Source organism: Carya illinoinensis, chromosome 15 (assembly GCF_018687715.1).
Source record: "Carya illinoinensis cultivar Pawnee chromosome 15, C.illinoinensisPawnee_v1, whole genome shotgun sequence".
NCBI lineage: Eukaryota > Viridiplantae > Streptophyta > Magnoliopsida > Fagales > Juglandaceae > Carya > Carya illinoinensis.
The window spans coordinates 23,276,075-23,295,474 of NC_056766.1; the positions used below are offsets into that span (position 1 = coordinate 23,276,075).

Genomic DNA, 19,400 nt, shown 5'->3' on the forward strand with positions numbered 1-19,400 from the left:
TGGTAGAACAATATTAGGCAGTTTCACACTAGTAGGCAGGCAGTTTCACACTATTAGGTAGTTTCATGGTAAACTGGAAATAAAAACTAAAATGGTTACCCAGCTTTCTCGAGAAGGGTGTTTAATCTCATCTTCCTATGGGTAAGCAACCTTGAGGGAAACCAAACATCCCAAGAAGTATTTTTAATAAAAGGATTACAAGGTTGTTGATTACTATCTAAGTGCATATATGACCTTATCTTGCAAACTGCCACCTAGTCTTAAGTTTCAAGGGGGAAAATGCTGCAGCAGTGCCTTACTAGTAATTGGCACCCACCATAAATTGCTCTAGTAAGGGAAATAGGAGTTCTTCCTAGCCAAGAGATTTTTATTTGGTGAGAGGTATTGAAATCTTGACAATAGTTACACTGATTTCGAGTCATATTTCTTGCTTAAGAAAAGTTGTTATTTATTTTGGATTTTCTTATTCTTTGAGCTGATGGGGCCTTGTTATTTTGTAAATCAGCTCTACATTATTTGATTGGTATATAAATGCCATCAAAATTTGTATACCAATGCAGACATCATTACTAGAAACTCCATGGTTTGTTATGAAACTCCATGGTTTTGCCTGTCTTTACTTCGCATTTTGCATTAAAAAAACATTGTTGATACATGGGGCCCCAGAATTTGGCAGATTTTCCAAAACATATTCTGTCATGATGTCTGCCAACCTCATTTGTTTTTATTTTTTCATCTAATACTTGTACAAAATAAGTGTATAACCAACCAATGTGAAGTTAGAAATAAGTAAAATTCGACCAACCTACACCTTGAAGGGGTGACATTTTAGTAGATTTTCTGGCATTTCTGCTCTCTTTGGCCTAGGAGGGTGAAGTTTCTGCAGTAAATTCAGCTTTCTTTTTCTCTCCCTTAGTTCCTTCTTAATTTAGTTAAACCCTTCATTTTTGTGTGTCAATTCCTTATAAATCAGTATAATACTTGTGAGTTATATTCCCAAGCTAATTACCCAAGTAAACAACCAAACTTTTCACTCAAACTAGTGAGTTTTCCTCTTTCAAATTCTGCCTTACCGAGATTTGCATCATTTAAAAGGCTGTTTTTATGCCAGATCTATTTTGAAAATGATGCACCTTTCCAATTTTTCATCATTACTAGAACAAGGTTAATTGTGTTGTTGGAGCTTAAGGTTAAAGGAAAGAAGAAATGAAGCAAGAATACAAGAAATTTGCCCCCATATCACGTCAGTACAGATTTTTGATCCCATGCATTCTGTTTAAGGTCAAATTAGCTCATTTTTGTGAGTGAAGTGTGTGTCAATTTTTATATGAGATTCACTAGTATAGGTTTGCTTGTGTTGTTAAAGTTATGGTTAAAGGAGCAGATTTTTTAAGCCCGTAGACAACCAACCTCCTGGTTATCTAATATTATATTATATTAGTTTATTACTTTATTATCTAATATTATCTTATATTAGTTTATTTGGATTCTCTTACATGCATGTCCTCAGATTTTTATAACATTGTTGATATGAAAACCGGGCAAGTTCCAGTGACCAACTATCTGCTAGTAGTCAAACTAAAATGGTTTCTCACTATTTTTTTCCCTTTGATCTCTGTTTTACAGCGTTACTATCTTAGATCTTCCACTCGTGCTTGTGGAGAGGTATGTTTGCATATTAACAGGACCCATGCATCAAGTATTTTTCCTTATTTAAGAGAAATTTTTCTGGCAGTTTACATTTTCATTTCGAATGTCGTACATACCCATGCATCAAATATTCCTTAATATTTGACCATGTTAGAATATTAGTTAAACTTCCATGAACCTTATTTATGTTGCCACTGAGGCGATTGTTGAGATAATATGGTTGATGTTTATGTGAATCCTTAGTTAGATAAATGTCTATGTGCTAAACAGTTTACAAGTACTCAACGAGTAGTAACCATTACTCGAGACATGGGTGTTGGATTGCGTAGTTAAATTTTTGTATTGAGCAGTGCTTGATGGATGACACTGAGAACCAGCGTGATCTCAACCTATGGACCGATGGGTTGGAGAAGATGTTCGTAGACCTTCTCTACCAAGAGACGGTCGATGGAAAATTGGTTGGGTCGAAAATCACCTACCGAGATAATGTCAGACTTGCAACGAAGATGACTGAACTTGGGAAGAAGCCAATTGATGCGGCACAAATAAGAGGAAAAATTACTCGCCTGCGACAAAGGCAACGACTGTTCACTGATCTCATGGGTCAAACAAGAATGGGTTGGAACCCGAAAACAAAAACCGTAATTGCCACTGAGGAGCATTGGGCTAATGCAATACGGGTAAACTACATTTAGTTTTCATAATTTAATTTCGAGACATTATTTATTTTTGTTATTGAGGATTTCATTCCAGATGCATATTGTATGCATGCCTTCTAATAAATGGTTGCTTATGTTAGGTGCAAAGCAAATGGAGGAAGTTCAAGACGAATGGATGTCAAGATTACGATCTTCTCTATACGATTTTCGACCAGTCTGTGGCCACAGGGGTCCTTCATTATGCCTCAACACAGGAACCCCCCACCTATGAGGAGGAAGATCGCCTTGAGGAGGCGCTGAGGGCACGGGGCCCTATACTGGGAACTGCTACGGACACGCCCATTGACTTAGATGAGGTGGACATAAACATAGATGGGCTGGTGTGTAGACAGGCAGGGAGTACTCGTCGCCGCAGAAGGGAGCCGCCCCGGAGTGGCATTTCCCCAGAACTTAGCAAAGCTATAGAAGTTATGGCCGCCAGTGCCGCCGCAAGAGCTGAGCTAGACCAGAAGATGTTCGATGAGCATTGTAGTAGAAAGCGTAGTAAAGGAGAAGAAGAATCCGATCAGACTGCATCCGTTTCATCATCTTCTATGGCAAGTAAATGTGTTAAGTTTCTAAATGACATCAACCCACCCCTGTCTATGGATCATTATGGGCTGGTAGCAGGGATTTTGATGCATAAGGATGCGTAGGAGTTCTTACTTACAATGCCACCGGAACGCAGAATTGGTTGGATCCACAGGTTGAAGTGATGTAGCGTAGGACAATGCTACATTGAGTTTATCTTGTTTAGTTTTTAAACTATCTATGTTTACATTTGATGCGGCCGGCTTATGCTTTTATTTATATTCTTCTACTGCTGATGACATTTTTCTATTTAAGAGTTTATTTGTATGATATGCAATTTGATTTAATTCATTTTGCATATGACATTTAAATTGCAACTTGCCAAATATTATTGTCTTTATATTATTTTTGTGCCACCATATAATTTAGAGGTTATATATTAACTGGCTCATGGACACTATTCTTCTAAATATTTTATTATATATTCACTACAATATTAAGCCCATAACCTTTTTGAATATAATGATTGACATGGCAAAGTGTTGTTAACCTAATTATTTGATATAGCGCAGGATGGAAAGAGAAAGTAGTTCAGATAATGAGCCCCAGGTGGAGGCCAATTTAACGACTAAAGGTGCATCGAGTAGTGACTTCGATCAAACGTGGGACGAATACCAAGAATGGAGGAGGCAAGATAACACATATTTGGATCATATGGCTCTTCTATTGGCTGCCGTAGAAGAGGAGGAATCTATAGGGCAAGTGGTTGAGCGAATGCCGCAGCATAACATTGGCTTACGCGGACGAGAGTATATAGTCGCAATCCTTAATGGACATCCCAAGAATTGTAAAAATATGTTCCGAATGGAAGTTTATGCATTTCAAGCATTATGCAATACATTACGCACGGATTCCATTCTGGAATCGACAAGAGAGGTTTCTGTAGAGGAAGCCGTTGCAATGTTTGCATTTACCGTCGGACATGGGACAGTTCAGCAAGTCAAAGGTGACCGGTTTCAACATTCAAGTGAAACCATTAATCGACATGTTGGCGCAGTGATGCGAGCACTATGTCGCCTTGCACCCCAGGTGATTGCACCTACACATGTTGATGGGGTGGCGCCTTATATTGAAGGCAATCCCAGACATTATCCATGGTTTGAGGTAAAAAATTCATACTCTGGGTCAAGGAAAGCGATATGCAGTTGACACTGTTATAGTGTAGTCGGTCTAATAGCATATCAGCAATTTGTGAAATCACAATTTTCATTTTTTGATTGCAGAAATGTTATGGAGTAATTGACGAGACTTATATCGACGCATGGGCGCCCGCCGAGGCAACTAATGCTTATATATCTCGGCATCATCGAGTTAGCCAAAATGTGCTGGCAGCCTGTGATTTTGATATGAGATTCACGTTCATATACGCTGGGTGGGAGGGCACTGCCCATGATGTGCGCATATTTATGGATGCATTGACTCGTCCAGGGATCAATTTTCCATGGCCTCCTAAGGGTAAAAATTATATAAAAATTATTTCATGTTGGGCTAATATTTCGTAAACATTATTGATGCTTTTAATATTTTTCAGGTTATTATTACTTAGTAGATTCCGCCTATCCATGTATCCTAGGATTTTTGCCCCCATATCCTAGGGTGCGATATCATAGGTCTGAACGTCACAGCAACCGTTCATTTCATGGATATCAGGATTATTTCAATTACCGGCATTCTTCCCTCCGGAATGTTATTGAGCGGAGTTTCGGTGTGTTGAAAAAACGATTTCAAATTTTGCGATCAATGAACCCATACAAGCCAACAAATCAATGATATATTGTTGTAGCATGTTGTGTCATACACAACATTATTCGCATGATTACACCTGATGATCACATTTTTCGTCAATTTAGCAATCCGAATCATTATGAAGGCCAGACAAATGTAGATAACTCGAATCATATATTGCATACTCCTGACATGTCATCTGGGGCGGCACAAGCCATGGCTGCAACCAGGGAATCTATCGCACAACCTATGTGGGCACATAGGAGTGCAAATTGATAGTTGTAATATTTTTCATCGTATTGTATGACGCTTTTTGTACGTGTCGAACATGTTTTGAAAATTGGAAGTTTTGTGTTGTAATATATAGGTAATTTTTATTACTAATTCAATGTTGGGTGGAGAAATATGTTGAAGCTAGAATATTGGCTTTTATGACTTTTATGAGAACACTGGTAGTAAAAAAATTGATAATGGGTGGAGCATGAGAATATCATCTTCATAATTGAAATAAATTATATTTTTTACGAGTATTTTTAATTAAAAAATTTCCGTTCCCGAGCCTTATTTAAAATGAACAACCTTTTGACAATGATATGCAAAATTTTAATTAAATAATTATTGGTGTGGAAAAAAATATTTATTATAATTTACATTAATTTATTTAATAAAGTTTATCTATGTGAAAATAAGATGAAATAACTCACCTGCAAGTTGTGATCATAATATATAGCCAAAGTTAAGAACAAAATGGAGACATAAAAATGGTTTGTAGGAATAATAAGTTGGTATTATATATTTTATTTAAAAATTTTATTTAAATAAATTTCTGTAAAAAAAGCTTGTGAGAAATTAATTTTTAAAGGTGTTAGAAATTATTTATCATAATAATTGTGTTTATAAATACAAAATTTAAATAAAATCAATATTTCACTATCATTATTAATAAAATCAATTATTGATGGGACCCACACCTTTTTCAACTTCCTACTCAAAAGTCAACAACTCAACATACTTCATACATCCAAACACATCAAAGTCATTTCAATGGGATCCACAAACTCACTTCATCTCTATTCACAACTCTTCTCAATTATCTTCAACACCCAAACGCAACCTAAGAGGAAGCCTAGTGGAAACTTGGCTTTTAAATCCATCATCGCCCAAAAAATGTCTAAGAAAAAAAAAACATAACTAAAATCTACAACCAGAGGTCAAGAAACTTCTAAACCCATACCTTAACTTTCAAAACCCATTGCCACAGTTGTGGGCCGAGAAACTTTGAGATCTTGAAGAACTTTTGAGAGCCTTGGGTTGATCTTTTGACTTCAAGAGCCCTGGATTGATCTTTCAACTTCAAGACAAATCGGAGTATGAAATAAGAGAGAAGATGGAGCTAGTTAGAAGAGAAACTACTTGAGAAGAGATAAGAGAGGAGGAAGAGAAAAGAAGAAGCGAGAATAGACAACATGGAGGTGGAAGTATGAGAAAGCCAAGAGGCGAAGAGTAAAATGAGGAAATTAGGTTTTTTTTTTTTTGTACTTTTATATCTTGGCGTAGTGGACGAGTGGGTTAAACCGGATGGGTTTTTGGTTGTGCGTTCAGGTATTGGGTAATTACTCGGCCCAAACTATTTACATTTGGAAAAAAGGTTAAAAATTCCAAAAATCTAAAACAAAGAAACTGTTCGGGTACTTTTATTCAGGTTGGGTTGGGAAATCTAGTCGGGTTGGGTACATGGATATTGTGTACAACCCTACTTGATACTATTCATCCACGTAAATATTTTATACCTATCGCTCTTCCTCTCTCTTTGTTATTTATTTTTCTCTCTCTTTTCATTTATTTCCTTTATTATTATTATTATTATTATTATTATTATTATTATTATTATTATTATTATTATTATTATTATTATTATTATTTTCTGTTTTTTATATATTTTATTTTTAAATGAATTAGATAAGAAATTTGAAAAAGTTATTGGATGGTATTAGGGGTGAGACTCGGCCGGTCCAGTCTAGATCGAAAAAATCGACCAAACCAGTCATTTTTAGATTGGACCAAATCCGAATTGGGTTCGGTTTAGTCTAGTCTAATTTTGAGAGGACCGAATTCATTCATTCCGGTCTCGGTTCAAGGGTTTTTCATTCTAGACCAGACTGAATGAAAAATAGAAAAATAGATAATTTATATATATATATTATTTATATAAATGATTGTATAAATTAATTATATAATTTTTGTATAATTATTAACTACTACTAATTTTATAATTATATACTAATACTAATATTTATACTAATACTAATAGTCTAATATGATATAAAAAAATACTAATAATCTGATATAGACTATAGTTATACTAAATCACTATAAGTAATACTAATATATAACTTTACTAATAGTTTATTATTAACACTATTATATAGTTATACTAATCATAGAAATAAAAGTGTGACGCCCCCAAATCCCCACACACGATCACGGGAAAATCGAGACGTCCGGATGATGATATCACGGGTCATCATCCTATCGACGTGTGCCAAGTGTGTGAAAAAGCGACGAATGTGCACGAGAAATACGCAGCGAAAAGCAAGTCAATAACTAAGTACCAGAATTTTTTTTGTTTAATACAAAACTATTCAAAACATACATAAATAAATATTACAGGACACAAACATAATTTTTTTATACAAAAAACAAAACATAACATCAGTATCCCGGCGGAGCCGCATCCTCGGGCTCAGCCTCCTCCTCCTCATCCTCGATCTCTGCACCAAAATCTACGGTACCAAAAATGGTGCCGCAGGTAAGTAAACTTCAAACACCACTAGATAAAACCATATAAAACTCAAATAACATGGATGCAAGAAAAGCCAATGCACATGTCCCGCAAAACCACATTTTTACCACGTACGCCAAAAACCCATTTGGCTCATAAAAACATATCTTTAAAACCAAGCCTCGCCATTATCCCAGATAATGGACCAAACCACCATTTTCCCAGAAAATGGATCAAAAGTCTCAAAACCAAATCTCGCCATTTTCCCAGAAAATGGCCCGCATCCGAAAACCATAAAAACGATCCAATTATGCATGCACCATGATCTCCCCTAGGGATCATCCGCACACCCTGGCTCTGTGCCACACCGCAGGTAACGACTACGCATGTGACACCTAAACGAGCGATGCCTAGACTCGCGCCCAGCGCGTACCTGGCCAGCCCATCCTCTAGCCCTCGCCAGCGAAGGGCCACAGAGTCGATGAGTAGAGCGATGCCCAGACTCGCGCCCAGCGCGTACCTGGTCGGGCCATCCTCTAGCCCCGCTCCCGTCGTCGCCCAGCGACAACTCAGGGGACTTCATTCAGTATTATCCACTCCCGAGTGACTAGAGGAACTCCACCGAGATAATAACCCATCCCGGCTTGGGCTCGTGAGACACACGCACCCGAAAATCCATTCACGCCAGCAAAACAGGATTTCTCAAATAAAAATAAAATGCACGTGCATGCACCATGTAAATGCAATTTCAATGCACAAAACAATCAACGAACCATAAATCAATAAATCAAGCAACTCCGTCCTCCATCCATCCGACCCCCGAACTCCTCGGACTCAGTCCGGAATCAACCAACCAGCAGCAATAATTTATTGTAAGAGCAAAATATATTTAAATCTAAAAGTAGGGTTTGGAAAATACTTACAGCGCTATATAGTATTTTTTGAAAGCTCGCGGCGTTGCAAACGGCGGAGGAAAAGCAACGTAACAGTGTAATTTACACTATGGCCGTGGGTTGTAAAATACCCACTTTTGAACGGGGACAAACCAAGGCTCGGGATTGATAGGGAATGGCCTTGAGATATTTATGAAACTAAGGAAAATGAGTTTTGGCCGTGGGTGGTGGTGGAAATGGCGATCGAAGGCCAAAAAGGGACTGAACGGAGTTGAGCTCGTGAGAGCTGCTCCGGCAACGGATCGAGGCCGGAAATGGATGGTTTAGGTCGGCAAGAGGTAGGGGAAGAAGCTGTGAAAAGATGGTGGCCGGAGGTGGTGCGACGACGCCGGAAACGGTGAAAAACCATATGGCTTGGAAGAGCTCGTGGCGGCTAACGGTGGCTCGGATGGAGGTGAAACTTGGTGGGGGTGTTCGCCGGTGAGAGGGGAAGAAAACTGGGTGGGTGGTGTAGGCCACGCCGCCGGCGAGCGGCGGTTCTGGACTGCGAAAGCAATCGGCGACAAGGGCAAAAACAGAGCAGGTGCAGCGACTTCCAGCAGCTCTCAAAGGCTAACGGCTGGTCCGATGGCTCTGAAAATTGGTGGGGATGATCTATGGTGGAAGGGGAAGAGAATAGTGGTGGCGGTGCACTAAACGGTGGCTGGACGGCGGAGAACTGGCCGGTCAAAGTGGCGGCGACGGGAAGGAGAAAAGAGAGGAGCTGCGCACAGGGAGAGGGGGAAAACGAGAAGAAAAAGAAGAAGAAAAAAAGAAGAAAAGAAAGAAAAGAAGAAAGGAAAAGGAAAAAGGGAAAAAGAAAAAAAGAAGAAGAAATGAGGTCCAATCCTCACCTCTAGAGTCCAACAACTGATCCAACGAAAATAAGTTTAAAAGCAATAAAACTAAGAAAATATTTTAAACACAACGTAAAGCTAAAATATAATAATTAACTAGTAAAAACAAACTATTTAATTTTAAATCCAAAGACAAGCTAAAATAAATTAAACAGCAATTTAAATTCAACAGCAATTAAAATCCAATTAAAATCTGATAATTTAAAATGAAAGAAATATTATATTAATTAAATTAAAATATTCCTTCAGTGAAAATACACATAAAAACAGGGTGTCACAAAAAGTATTACTATTATTTAACATAGTATTATATTTATACTAATATATATACTATTATCTAATAACTATTACTATATACTAGACTAATAGTATTATATTTATTCTAATATATATACACATCATAGTATACTATATTAAAAAAATGCTCAATATGCATTAATTATCAAAATACATTAATATACTCTAAGTTAGTAACAAAGTAGCAATTAACATCATCAATATAATTTTAATAAGTTATTTTTTAATGAGTTAATTAAATAATCTACATTAAATAGTTTATTTTTCTCTCAAGTTTTTATTTTAGTATTTTTGGCTTAAAATTAGATAAATTGTTAGTAAATTTTTACTGTTGATATGAAAAATATGAGATATAAAAATTGGGCCATTGACCCATTTGGAGCAGAGTTAGACTAAACGAACCGACTGGGCCGGACATTCCCAAATGAGATCGGACTACTTAAGTCCTTAGGTTGTTCAATCTGATCCAGGGTGAAAAAACTCTAGACTTAATATGTCCGGTTCGGTCCACAAAATCTCCTAAAATCGAACCAAACTGGATTGAACTCTCTCATAGATGATACTTTGAAAAAGTTGTTAATTAAAATAGAAAATAACAGGATTGAATTAGTTATTTTAGATAAAAAAAAAAATATAGATAAAAACTAGGAACGACAAAAATTAGGCTAGTTTAGATTCTGAGATAAGATAAAATGATTTTAGATGAAAGATAAAAATTGATTAAAATATTGTTAGAATATTTTTTTAATATTATTATATTTTGAGTTTAAAAAAATTAAATTATTTATTATATTTTATATAAAAATTTAAAAATATTATAAAAATAAAATAAAATAAAATAAGATGAAATATTTTGTAAATCCAAACGGTATTGATTTATTTGGTTTGAGTTCAAACTTCATCTTACATAATATAAACGGGCACCAAAACGTTGTCGTGTCGTGTCCTTCCAACCCAAGTCTTGCGTTCTATACGAAGTTTCGAACTCACTCCTGGATAACATCCGCAAGTCCACAACAAAGCAGCTCACAAGATCCCTTCAGATCCTTCAATATCTGTCAAGAACTGTTTGTGTTCTCTCTGTATAAATATTTGCACATATTGACCAATTCTGATTTAATCTTCCAAAGAATCCGATTTTGCAAATCGAGTCGACGGTTTGATTTCTAGGGTTTCGGAGCCTCCGACGTCGCTTCCTCGATTTCTGCTGCAATTGTGGTGTTAATGTCGGTTTGAAATGTGTGGGATCGTGATCTGGGGTTCGTAAAGGTCTTGTCTTTACCTTCAAGTGCATGAAGATTTGGTGCTTCTGTCTATGCTTTACCAGGGAAGAAGAGGACGACAGGGAAGAATTAGGAGAGGAAGATAAAGGGGAGGCTATGGCGGAAAACGTTTTCCGAGATAAGGACGATCCTGTGGGCAGAATCAAGAATGAGGAGGAACCCGAGCAACTAGGGTTCGCGGGGAATGGTCGCGGGCTGGATGAGCAGCTGAGACTGTTCGAAGACGATGCTGTTGCAATACGTGATGGGGCTGCACATTGGGAGGGGGCGGCGCACGCCGGTTCGCTCTTCTCGTGGTTTGGAAGCTCGCGAGGCTCCGAGGGAGAGGCTAGCTCGGCTTCGGCGACTGGTGGTGTCGAGGATCGTGGGCATGATTATCACCATAAGCGCTTCAAAGCTCACTCTGATTCTCAGTGAGTCTCTCATCTCACTTTGTTTGCATGCGTGTGTAGCTGGGTGAATTTACATGTATTTTGCTTCATTCCCTCGATGAATTTCATTTCGTTGGAATCGAACCTCGTTCTGACTGTAATTTTAATGATCTTTTTGCATCTCCATTTGTGGTTGGAGTTGGCAGGAAGATTAGGAGGGCAGTGAGTGTATATTCTGCGATTATAGTTAGAAAAACAGCTTGTTTTGGCGATGATCGTGCTTGATATCACAATGGTCGCGTTTTAAGTGTAATTGTATGGCTTTATTGTGGAATGTTACTTTCATTTTCTTTGATGCAGGCGTTACTGGTATTTTAATGGGGATGCAATGTGCTCTCTCTAAAGAGTATTGGAAGTATATATATGGTTTTAAATTTTGGTGCATTAAAATTAAAATGTAGCATGCTGCTAATTGTTGAGAGTTTTGTATATTAATAAAATGATCTTATATGTAAAAAAACTTATTGTGCATTTTGTATAATTATCCACAACAGAGGACGTGAGTTGATATTTATGCTACATAAACTTGCTCTGCCTTAAAGATTTGACATTATATCCCACGATTATCACACTAGGCTCTCTTTTGTATACTCCCTATATACTTGGGCTTTGCCTATTTACGTGGATCAATAAAATCTTTTACCTAAAAAAAAAAATAAAATAAAATTCTGGGGCTCTGGATTTTGTGATTAAATTGTGCCATTCAATTACGGTCTGATATAAGGTTGAAGTGAGTGCCCGTGTTTCATTGGAGCGCATTGAAGGTAGTCCCTTTTGGTCAGGAAGTGTTTCAGTCTTGTTCTTATGTAAAGTGGATGTGCACTCATCTATGTATCTCATGCGCTGTCCACCCATGCATATGGTCGATAGATCATGCCTTCAATGGGCCTTGCGAATTTGTGATGCTTGCAAATGTGTGAGTGCTACTATTTTCCCAATGGGAACATGGTGGAAACTAACCCCAAGGGGTTGGCCCAAGTGGTGAAGGTCTTGGTCTTGGGGTATCACTCCCTTCAAGGTCCAAGGTTCAAAACCTCTTGGTTGCAAACAATCTTTTGGGGCCACACCCCCTGGTGAAAAGCTCCGAGGGTGCGGTGCATGGGACCGGAGTTTACTCTACAGGGGTTTACTCCACCGAGAGATTTGAACACCGTCTGAATTTGATATCATGATTTGCGTATTGCATAAGTTATTCAAGAATTGACTTCTGGTTTTGACTTGGATATGCATGCTATATATGTTGAATGCTTGCATGATGAAAACCTTTTATTGCAGTGACTGTCATTTCCCTCTGGTTTTGACTTGGATATGCCTGCTATATATGTTAAATACCTACTTGATGAAAACCTTTTATTGCAGTGACTATCATTTCCCAACTTCAGTGGCTTCAAATGCTGGAAACTCTAGGTCATCTGCAGAGAGAGTTTACCATTTTAGTCAGGGATCTTCAATTCCACCTGAGAATCAGTTATTTTATCATTCACTGACCATGACTGATGGTGGTGATGAGAATCCCTCTGAATCTAGTGATGGGAAAGATGATGGAGATGAGATTGGCTCTCTAAAAACAGAAGATTTTGAAGTTCGGATGGATCTTACGGATGATTTACTCCATATGGTATGCATTTCCTAAGACTTTTTGGAAATTCTCATTATCACTTGCCTTCGATTTTTTAATCATTTTAGTGTCTTTTTCATCCAGGTTTTCTCTTTCTTGGACCACATCAATCTTTGTCAAGCAGCCAGAGTGTGTAGGCAGTGGCGAGGAGCTAGTGCACATGATGATTTCTGGAGATGTTTGAATTTTGAGAACAGGAACATATCTATAGAACAATGTGAGTTTTGATATGATTTTGTATACTCCTGTTACATTTTTAGTTCTTAGTTCAAAAAATTGGATGGCGGGCACAGGATAAAGAATATGGATTTATGAGACTTTGTGAACTGGTATTTATCTATGTTTTGGTGGGTATTTTATGTGTGGTATCTTTGCTGAAAGAAAGTAGGAAGTTTCTCATTTAATGGATTTGTTTGCAGTCGAGGATATGTGTCGGAGGTATCCAAATGCGACAGAAGTGAATATTTCTGGTGCTCCTTCTATTCACCTGCTTGTCATGAAAGCAGTCTCTTCATTAAGGTCAGAGGATGTTGTTTTCGCTTTTCTAGTCAATATTGCGTGATCATGGCTAATATCTTTTCATGGTTGTTAGGAATCTGGAGGTTTTGACATTGGGGAGAGGGCAGCTAGGGGATACCTTTTTCCATGCTTTAGCGGATTGTTATTTGTTGACGAGATTGAATGTAAATGATGCTACTCTTGGTAATGGTATTCAAGAAATACTTATAAACCACGATGGCTTGCGTCATCTTCAACTAACTAAGTGCCGGGTGATGCGTGTATCTGTGAGGTAAACTGATTTAAGGTTAAAAGTAAACTATCATATCTGTCAGTCTGTTGACATTTTTTTACTGATATATGATCTTTTACAGGTGCCCACAACTTGAAACTATGTCTTTGAAGCGCAGTAACATGGCTCAGGCTGTGCTGAATTGCCCACTTCTCAATGAGCTCGATATAGGCGCTTGCCACAAGCTTTCAGATGCTGCTGTTCGTTCAGCAGTGACTTCATGCTCTCAGTTAGAGTCTCTAGACATGTCAAATTGTTCATGCGTGAGTGACGAAACTCTACGTGAGATAGCCCTCACATGTCCTAATCTCCATTTTCTTAATGCTTCGTACTGCCCAAATATCTCACTTGAGGTCAGTTTCTAGAGTTTGTTACAACCTTCCTTCAGGAATTATTGGCTACATCTTTTTCTGACATGCTTCATTGCTTCTTTTTAGTCTGTGAGACTGCCAATGTTGACGGTTCTTAGGCTCCACAGCTGTGAGGGTATCACTTCAGCTTCAATGGCTGCAATATCTCATAGTTATATGTTGGAGGTTTGAAAGATTTGCATACATTGGATATTGATGTTGTCTGCTTGTCTGTGTTGCCTCTTGAGTAAATGCTACTTTCAACGTCACAATATGAGCTACTTATTTGTTTCAGGTTTTGGAACTTGACAACTGCAATCTACTGACTTCTGTGTCGTTGGATCTTCCACACTTAAAGTGTATTAGATTAGTACATTGTCGCAAGTAAACCCCGATGCTCCTTTTAATCTTTCCCCTTCCACCCAATCTTTCTTGAAAAGTGCACACAAATGCACTCTCTCTCTCTCTCTCTCTCTCACCTTTTTCCCTGCTGGAAAATTTTCTGTTCCATTCTTTTATTTGTTATAATTATATTTTTCCTGCAGATTTGCAGATTTGAATTTGCGTAGCACCACACTATCAACTATAATGGTGTCTAATTGCCCTGTTCACCGTATTAACATCACTTCAAACTCACTTCAGGTATGTCTTTAGGTCAGCAGTTTGGTCTGTTTCTTGTCTGCCTCATGTCCTTGATCACTTGCCAGAGATTGCATTTTAATAAATTGGTTTGATGGTCATGTAGAAATTAGCATTGCAGAAGCAGGAGAGCTTAACCACATTGACATTGCAATGCCAAACTTTGCAAGAAGTGGACCTCACAGATTGTGAATCTCTAACAAATTCTATTTGTGAAGTTTTTAGTGATGGTGGCGGATGCCCTATGCTAAAGTCATTGGTTCTCGATAACTGTGAGGTTTGTGAATTGGGCCCTTTTCATTTCATGTATTTATCATTTTGCTAAATTTAGTTGTGCCCAGCATTTGAAAATATGCCTAATTGAAGTGGTGCTTGGTTCTCATACTTGGTGCTCTTTATCATCGTTTGGTCTTCTTTAATGATTATCTGTATGAAATTAAGTTTCCTCACAAAGCAGTGTTTGTGAACTCCAAACCTTAAACTTGTTGCTTTGAATACTTTGTTTTAAAGCACCTCCATTTGTTCGCAATGTTTAGGCAAAGGATAAATCCAGGGACCTACTTGCTTTAACGTACATAGATAATGAGAAAATTTAATTGATTTTTTGTTTAGATATGCCATGTATTCCAAATTCATATTAGAAGGGGGCTCACTACATTAGCAAGGGTTTGAGGATTGAAGGAGTGTAAAGGAGTCCAGTGGAATGGTTTGGCTTGGTGGAACAATTTTTCTTTTTTCCTCATGTATTTGTGATTCAATTCCAAACTTGTTACTTCCCGATGTCATTGTAAATAAAGTTGTGTTGTGCAGTGCTATTGTGGTTTACTATCTTATTGACTTTACATCTACTGCGTCATAGCTTTATTTGCTTTCCCCCTTGATTTAATATGATAATTCTACTTTGTTCAGAGCTTGACAGCGGTGCGATTCTGCAGTGCTTCTTTATTTAGTCTTTCCCTTGTCGGTTGCCGGGCTATCACTGCTCTTGAACTCACATGCCCCTATCTGGAGCAAGTTTGCTTAGATGGTTGTGATCATCTTGAAAGAGCATCGTTTTGTCCTGTAAGTGAGGATGATTGCATAAATGTGCTTTTACTATATCAGACACTGCTCTTGACATATTGTTTCATTGAGTATTAAATAGTAAGCGCTGAGGTGATAAATTTTACATTAAGTATATTTTGCCAGTTGTTTAAACCTTGCAGAAAAATTTTATGCTATTTAGTGCCACTCGTGTTTCATCTTTTTATATAGTTTATGCGCATACTTATTTGCATACTTTTTGTATTAAATATTGCTGAACTTTATTTGTTTTCTTATTAGGTTGGCCTACAGTCCTTGAATCTGGGAATATGTCCTAAACTGAATGTTCTCAGTATTGAAGCACCACATATGGTGTTGCTTGAATTGAAAGGATGTGGTGTGCTATCTGATGCATCTATTAACTGTCCACTTTTGACATCTCTGGATGCTTCCTTTTGTAGGTTAGTTGGCTTTATAGTCTTTGGTTGTCCTTTGTTACTGCTCAAGCTGACTCCTTTTTCTTTTTCACTTGCAGCCAACTCAAGGACGATTGCTTGTCTGCAACGTCTGCATCATGCCCGCTGATTGAGTCATTGATATTGATGTCATGCCCATCAATTGGTTCTGATGGACTTTATTCCCTACGCTGCCTTCCACATTTGACTGTGCTTGATTTATCATACACTTTTTTGCTGAATTTGCAGCCTGTTTTTGACTCTTGTTTGCAACTAAAGGTAATTTCTCTACCCAGATATATCAGTAGTGTACTTTTGACATGGGGTATGAATTCCACTTCAGAGATGGAAAGTTTAGCAAAAACTAACAAGAAACTCGGAGTAACCATTAATCTAAGTTCTCAATTATAACTGCTAAAATCTCCAATTTTTGGATTGAAATGCATGCTCTTGTTAAATTAACAAGAGAATCCTATTAATTTTTCTAGATTATCTGGTTTTTTATGTTGAGGCAAACCTTTTGATGGTCCTCATTTATGAGAATCACTGTAATGAACACAGCATGAATGTTCTTTATGATTATAAATATTGGTAAACTTTTTAGTATCATATAAGTCACTTAAAAAGGATATAGTTCAAATTGGTATGCCAATTGTACATGTTAATTTTTTTTAAAATTTTTTTTTTTGTTTTATTTTTTATGGGGATCATTAAGTTGCTTGTGTAAGATTCCATAGAAAATTACATACGAAGTGATATTTTGGGTTTATAGTCAAAGTTTTGATCAAAAAAGGGAAAAAAAAAAAAATCAAATGAATTTAACAGACGGTTCTACTAAGAAAAAAGTGGTTTGTGGGAGGGATATCATATTTTTGTTACGGCAGTTATGACCAGAAAAATGTTTAATGGCACCCAAGGGCCTGACACCTTTTTTCTATGCTTCTCCTAGGTTTTAAAGTTACAAGCATGCAAGTATCTTGCTGATTCATCTCTTGAGCCCCTTTACAAGGGAGGTGCTCTACCATCTCTCCAGGAATTGGACTTGTCTTATGGGACCCTCTGTCAGTCTGCTATAGAAGAGCTTCTTGCTTGCTGCACGCACCTCACACATGTGAGCTTGAATGGCTGTGTTAATATGCATGACCTAAATTGGGGTTATGGTGGTGGTCAGATTTCTGAGCTGCCTAGCATATATACCTCATTTTCCACGTTTTCGGCTGACAATAACCACGAGCTAATTGAGCAGGCCAACCGTCTACTACAGAACCTAAACTGTGTAGGTTGTCTGAATATTAGGAAAGTTTTCATTCCACCAGCAGCACGTTGCTTCCATTTGTCATCGCTCAATCTGTCTCTATCATCAAATTTGAAGGAAGTTGATCTTGCTTGTTTCAATTTGTGCTTTCTTAATTTGAGGTACCTTTCTTTTATTGAAAACAAAAATATGGAAATGAAACCAATTGGTGACAATACTTTATGAGTTTTTATCCATGCTGACTTTTCTTCGTCGTACCCATCAGTAATTGTTGCTCTTTGGAAATATTGAAGCTAGAGTGTCCGAGATTGACTAGTCTTTTTCTTCAGGTATGCATTTTCCATTCCATGTTTGAGGTCCTTAATCATTGTTGTGGTTCATGTCACTTGAAGATATGAAACTTGTATTTTTTTTATTCATTTTCTTTAATAACCAGTTTTAGAGACATTTGGAGTGGGTAATTGGATAACAGTGTTAACACTGAGGAATTCCCTCTCAGACATCCAAGGTTGTATGTCTGTAGAATTTAACATGTAATATTCTTCTGGGACTCTTCCAGTTCCAGATTGGTTTTGTACCCTTAATTTGCAACTGTGCATAATTTTTGTTCGTCGAAACTTGACACCAAATATGATGTTTGGTGTCAATGCAGACTTGTTTTCTTTTTCCTCCTTCCCCATGTTGAAAAAAGTGTATATTGTTTTAAAGTTGGTTTGTATTTGAATCTAATACCATTCCTTGACCTTTGGAATTGGTGCTTTGTTAGTCTTGCAACATTGATGAAGTAGCCGTTGAAGCTGCCATATCAAAGTGTAGCATGCTGGAGACCCTGGATGTCCGCTTTTGTCCGAAGGTAAGAACAGCCTCTACCAATCTTTATTTTCTTGCAGTATAAACATCAGATCAATAATAATTCCTCTTTAAGAACGGGATTCGTATTTACTACCTGAATTACCATTTTCACTCTTTATCCTTTTGGGGTATTGTATTGACTTGACTGACAGGTATGTTCGATGAGCATGGGGAGATTACGTTTGGCATGCCCTAGTTTGAAGCGAATCTTCAGCAGCCTGTCACCTTCATAATGTGATAGGATCCTTTGTTTCATTTGTATGCCGTGATGATTTCAGGCGGGGAATCAGCTTGACAAAGTGATATGTGATTTGGGCCAATATATATTGTAAATGCCATCTTTTCTAGCCTTAAATCTTTATGCTTATTTTTCATTGTTGGTGTTTGTTTGGTAAAAAAGGTACTTCTTCTAGCTGGCTTTTATGTAACAATAGAATAAGTTATTTTTGTTTTATATTTTATATTGTTGATGATTGTTTTATATTAATTGCAAATTGTAGATTCGATTGCCGAGTAAACCGCCATCAATTTCCTTTTGTTGGCGTCTATTTTTTTGTGGGGGGTGTTTTGCTATGAAGGTAATTGAATTACATAAAGATGTCTTTACTTGTAAATTAATTAATAATATATATATATTATTTCTTAATTTCTTTTATGGGTCATGTAGTTTTGCCCTTGCTGATTTTATCATCGGTCATGTAATTTACAGACGGACAGTTTTCCCCCGGAAGTTTCGTCCAGCCCCATTTATAAAAGAGTGCTGATAGGGTGCTGGGCGTGCCCCTATACAAAATTCACTTCTTTACTCTTTTTCATATTTTTTGTTCATATTTATTTAGTACTTTTAAACATTTTTAAAAATATTAAACAAAATAACTTTACACTAAAAGTCATTTTTTAATTAAAAAAATTAAATAGATGAGCGATAAAAATGAGGAGACAATGAAGAGGTAAATTAGCATTATTTTTAAAAAAATTGACAGCATTTAGGTACATGTTAATTTTAAATTAGATCTTTTTATTTATTTATTTATTTATAACAAGGACTTTTTATTCATCAAATGCAAACATTACAAATTTGAATCATCCCAAATAGCTTGGGAAATATATTCTAGAATTGAGTTCTACCAAATAATAAGATCCTCAAGATTTTATGCAAATCGAGCTAATGC

General features: G+C 37.1%; 2 protein-coding genes across 2 annotated transcripts; both read left to right on the forward strand.

The window, feature by feature from the left end:
• Positions 1-3,452: 3,452 nt before the first annotated feature.
• Positions 3,453-4,940, forward strand: LOC122296751. The gene is made up of 4 exons (XM_043106548.1): positions 3,453-4,043; positions 4,163-4,394; positions 4,471-4,549; positions 4,790-4,940. The coding sequence occupies exons 1-4, from the start codon at positions 3,453-3,455 to the stop codon at positions 4,938-4,940; spliced, it is 1,053 nt and encodes a 350-aa protein (XP_042962482.1).
• Positions 4,941-10,479: 5,539 nt separating this feature from the next.
• On the forward strand, positions 10,480-18,746 carry LOC122296337 (F-box/LRR-repeat protein 15). The gene is made up of 17 exons (XM_043105943.1): positions 10,480-11,228; positions 12,606-12,864; positions 12,949-13,081; positions 13,284-13,383; positions 13,457-13,654; positions 13,737-14,007; positions 14,092-14,190; positions 14,300-14,388; positions 14,550-14,646; positions 14,750-14,920; positions 15,553-15,705; positions 15,967-16,127; positions 16,202-16,400; positions 17,071-17,537; positions 17,642-17,705; positions 18,143-18,229; positions 18,381-18,746. The coding sequence occupies exons 1-17, from the start codon at positions 10,825-10,827 to the stop codon at positions 18,459-18,461; spliced, it is 3,033 nt and encodes a 1,010-aa protein (XP_042961877.1). The 5' UTR covers positions 10,480-10,824; the 3' UTR covers positions 18,462-18,746.
• The last annotated feature ends 654 nt before the right edge of the window (positions 18,747-19,400 follow it).

Bases quoted from the DNA above. Each gene is read 5' to 3' on its own strand.
- LOC122296751 (XM_043106548.1), top strand. From the start codon at position 3,453: ATGGAAAGAGAAAGTAGTTCAGATAATGAGCCCCAGGTGGAGGCCAAT. The intron at 4,044-4,162 runs GTAAAAAATTCA...TTTTGATTGCAG, and splicing joins GACATTATCCATGGTTTGAG to AAATGTTATGGAGTAATTGA. The intron at 4,550-4,789 runs GTCTGAACGTCA...TCGTCAATTTAG, and splicing joins CCTAGGGTGCGATATCATAG to CAATCCGAATCATTATGAAG.
- LOC122296337 (XM_043105943.1), top strand. From the start codon at position 10,825: ATGAAGATTTGGTGCTTCTGTCTATGCTTTACCAGGGAAGAAGAGGAC. The intron at 13,384-13,456 runs GTCAGAGGATGT...CATGGTTGTTAG, and splicing joins AAAGCAGTCTCTTCATTAAG to GAATCTGGAGGTTTTGACAT. The intron at 16,401-17,070 runs GTAATTTCTCTA...TGCTTCTCCTAG, and splicing joins ACTCTTGTTTGCAACTAAAG to GTTTTAAAGTTACAAGCATG.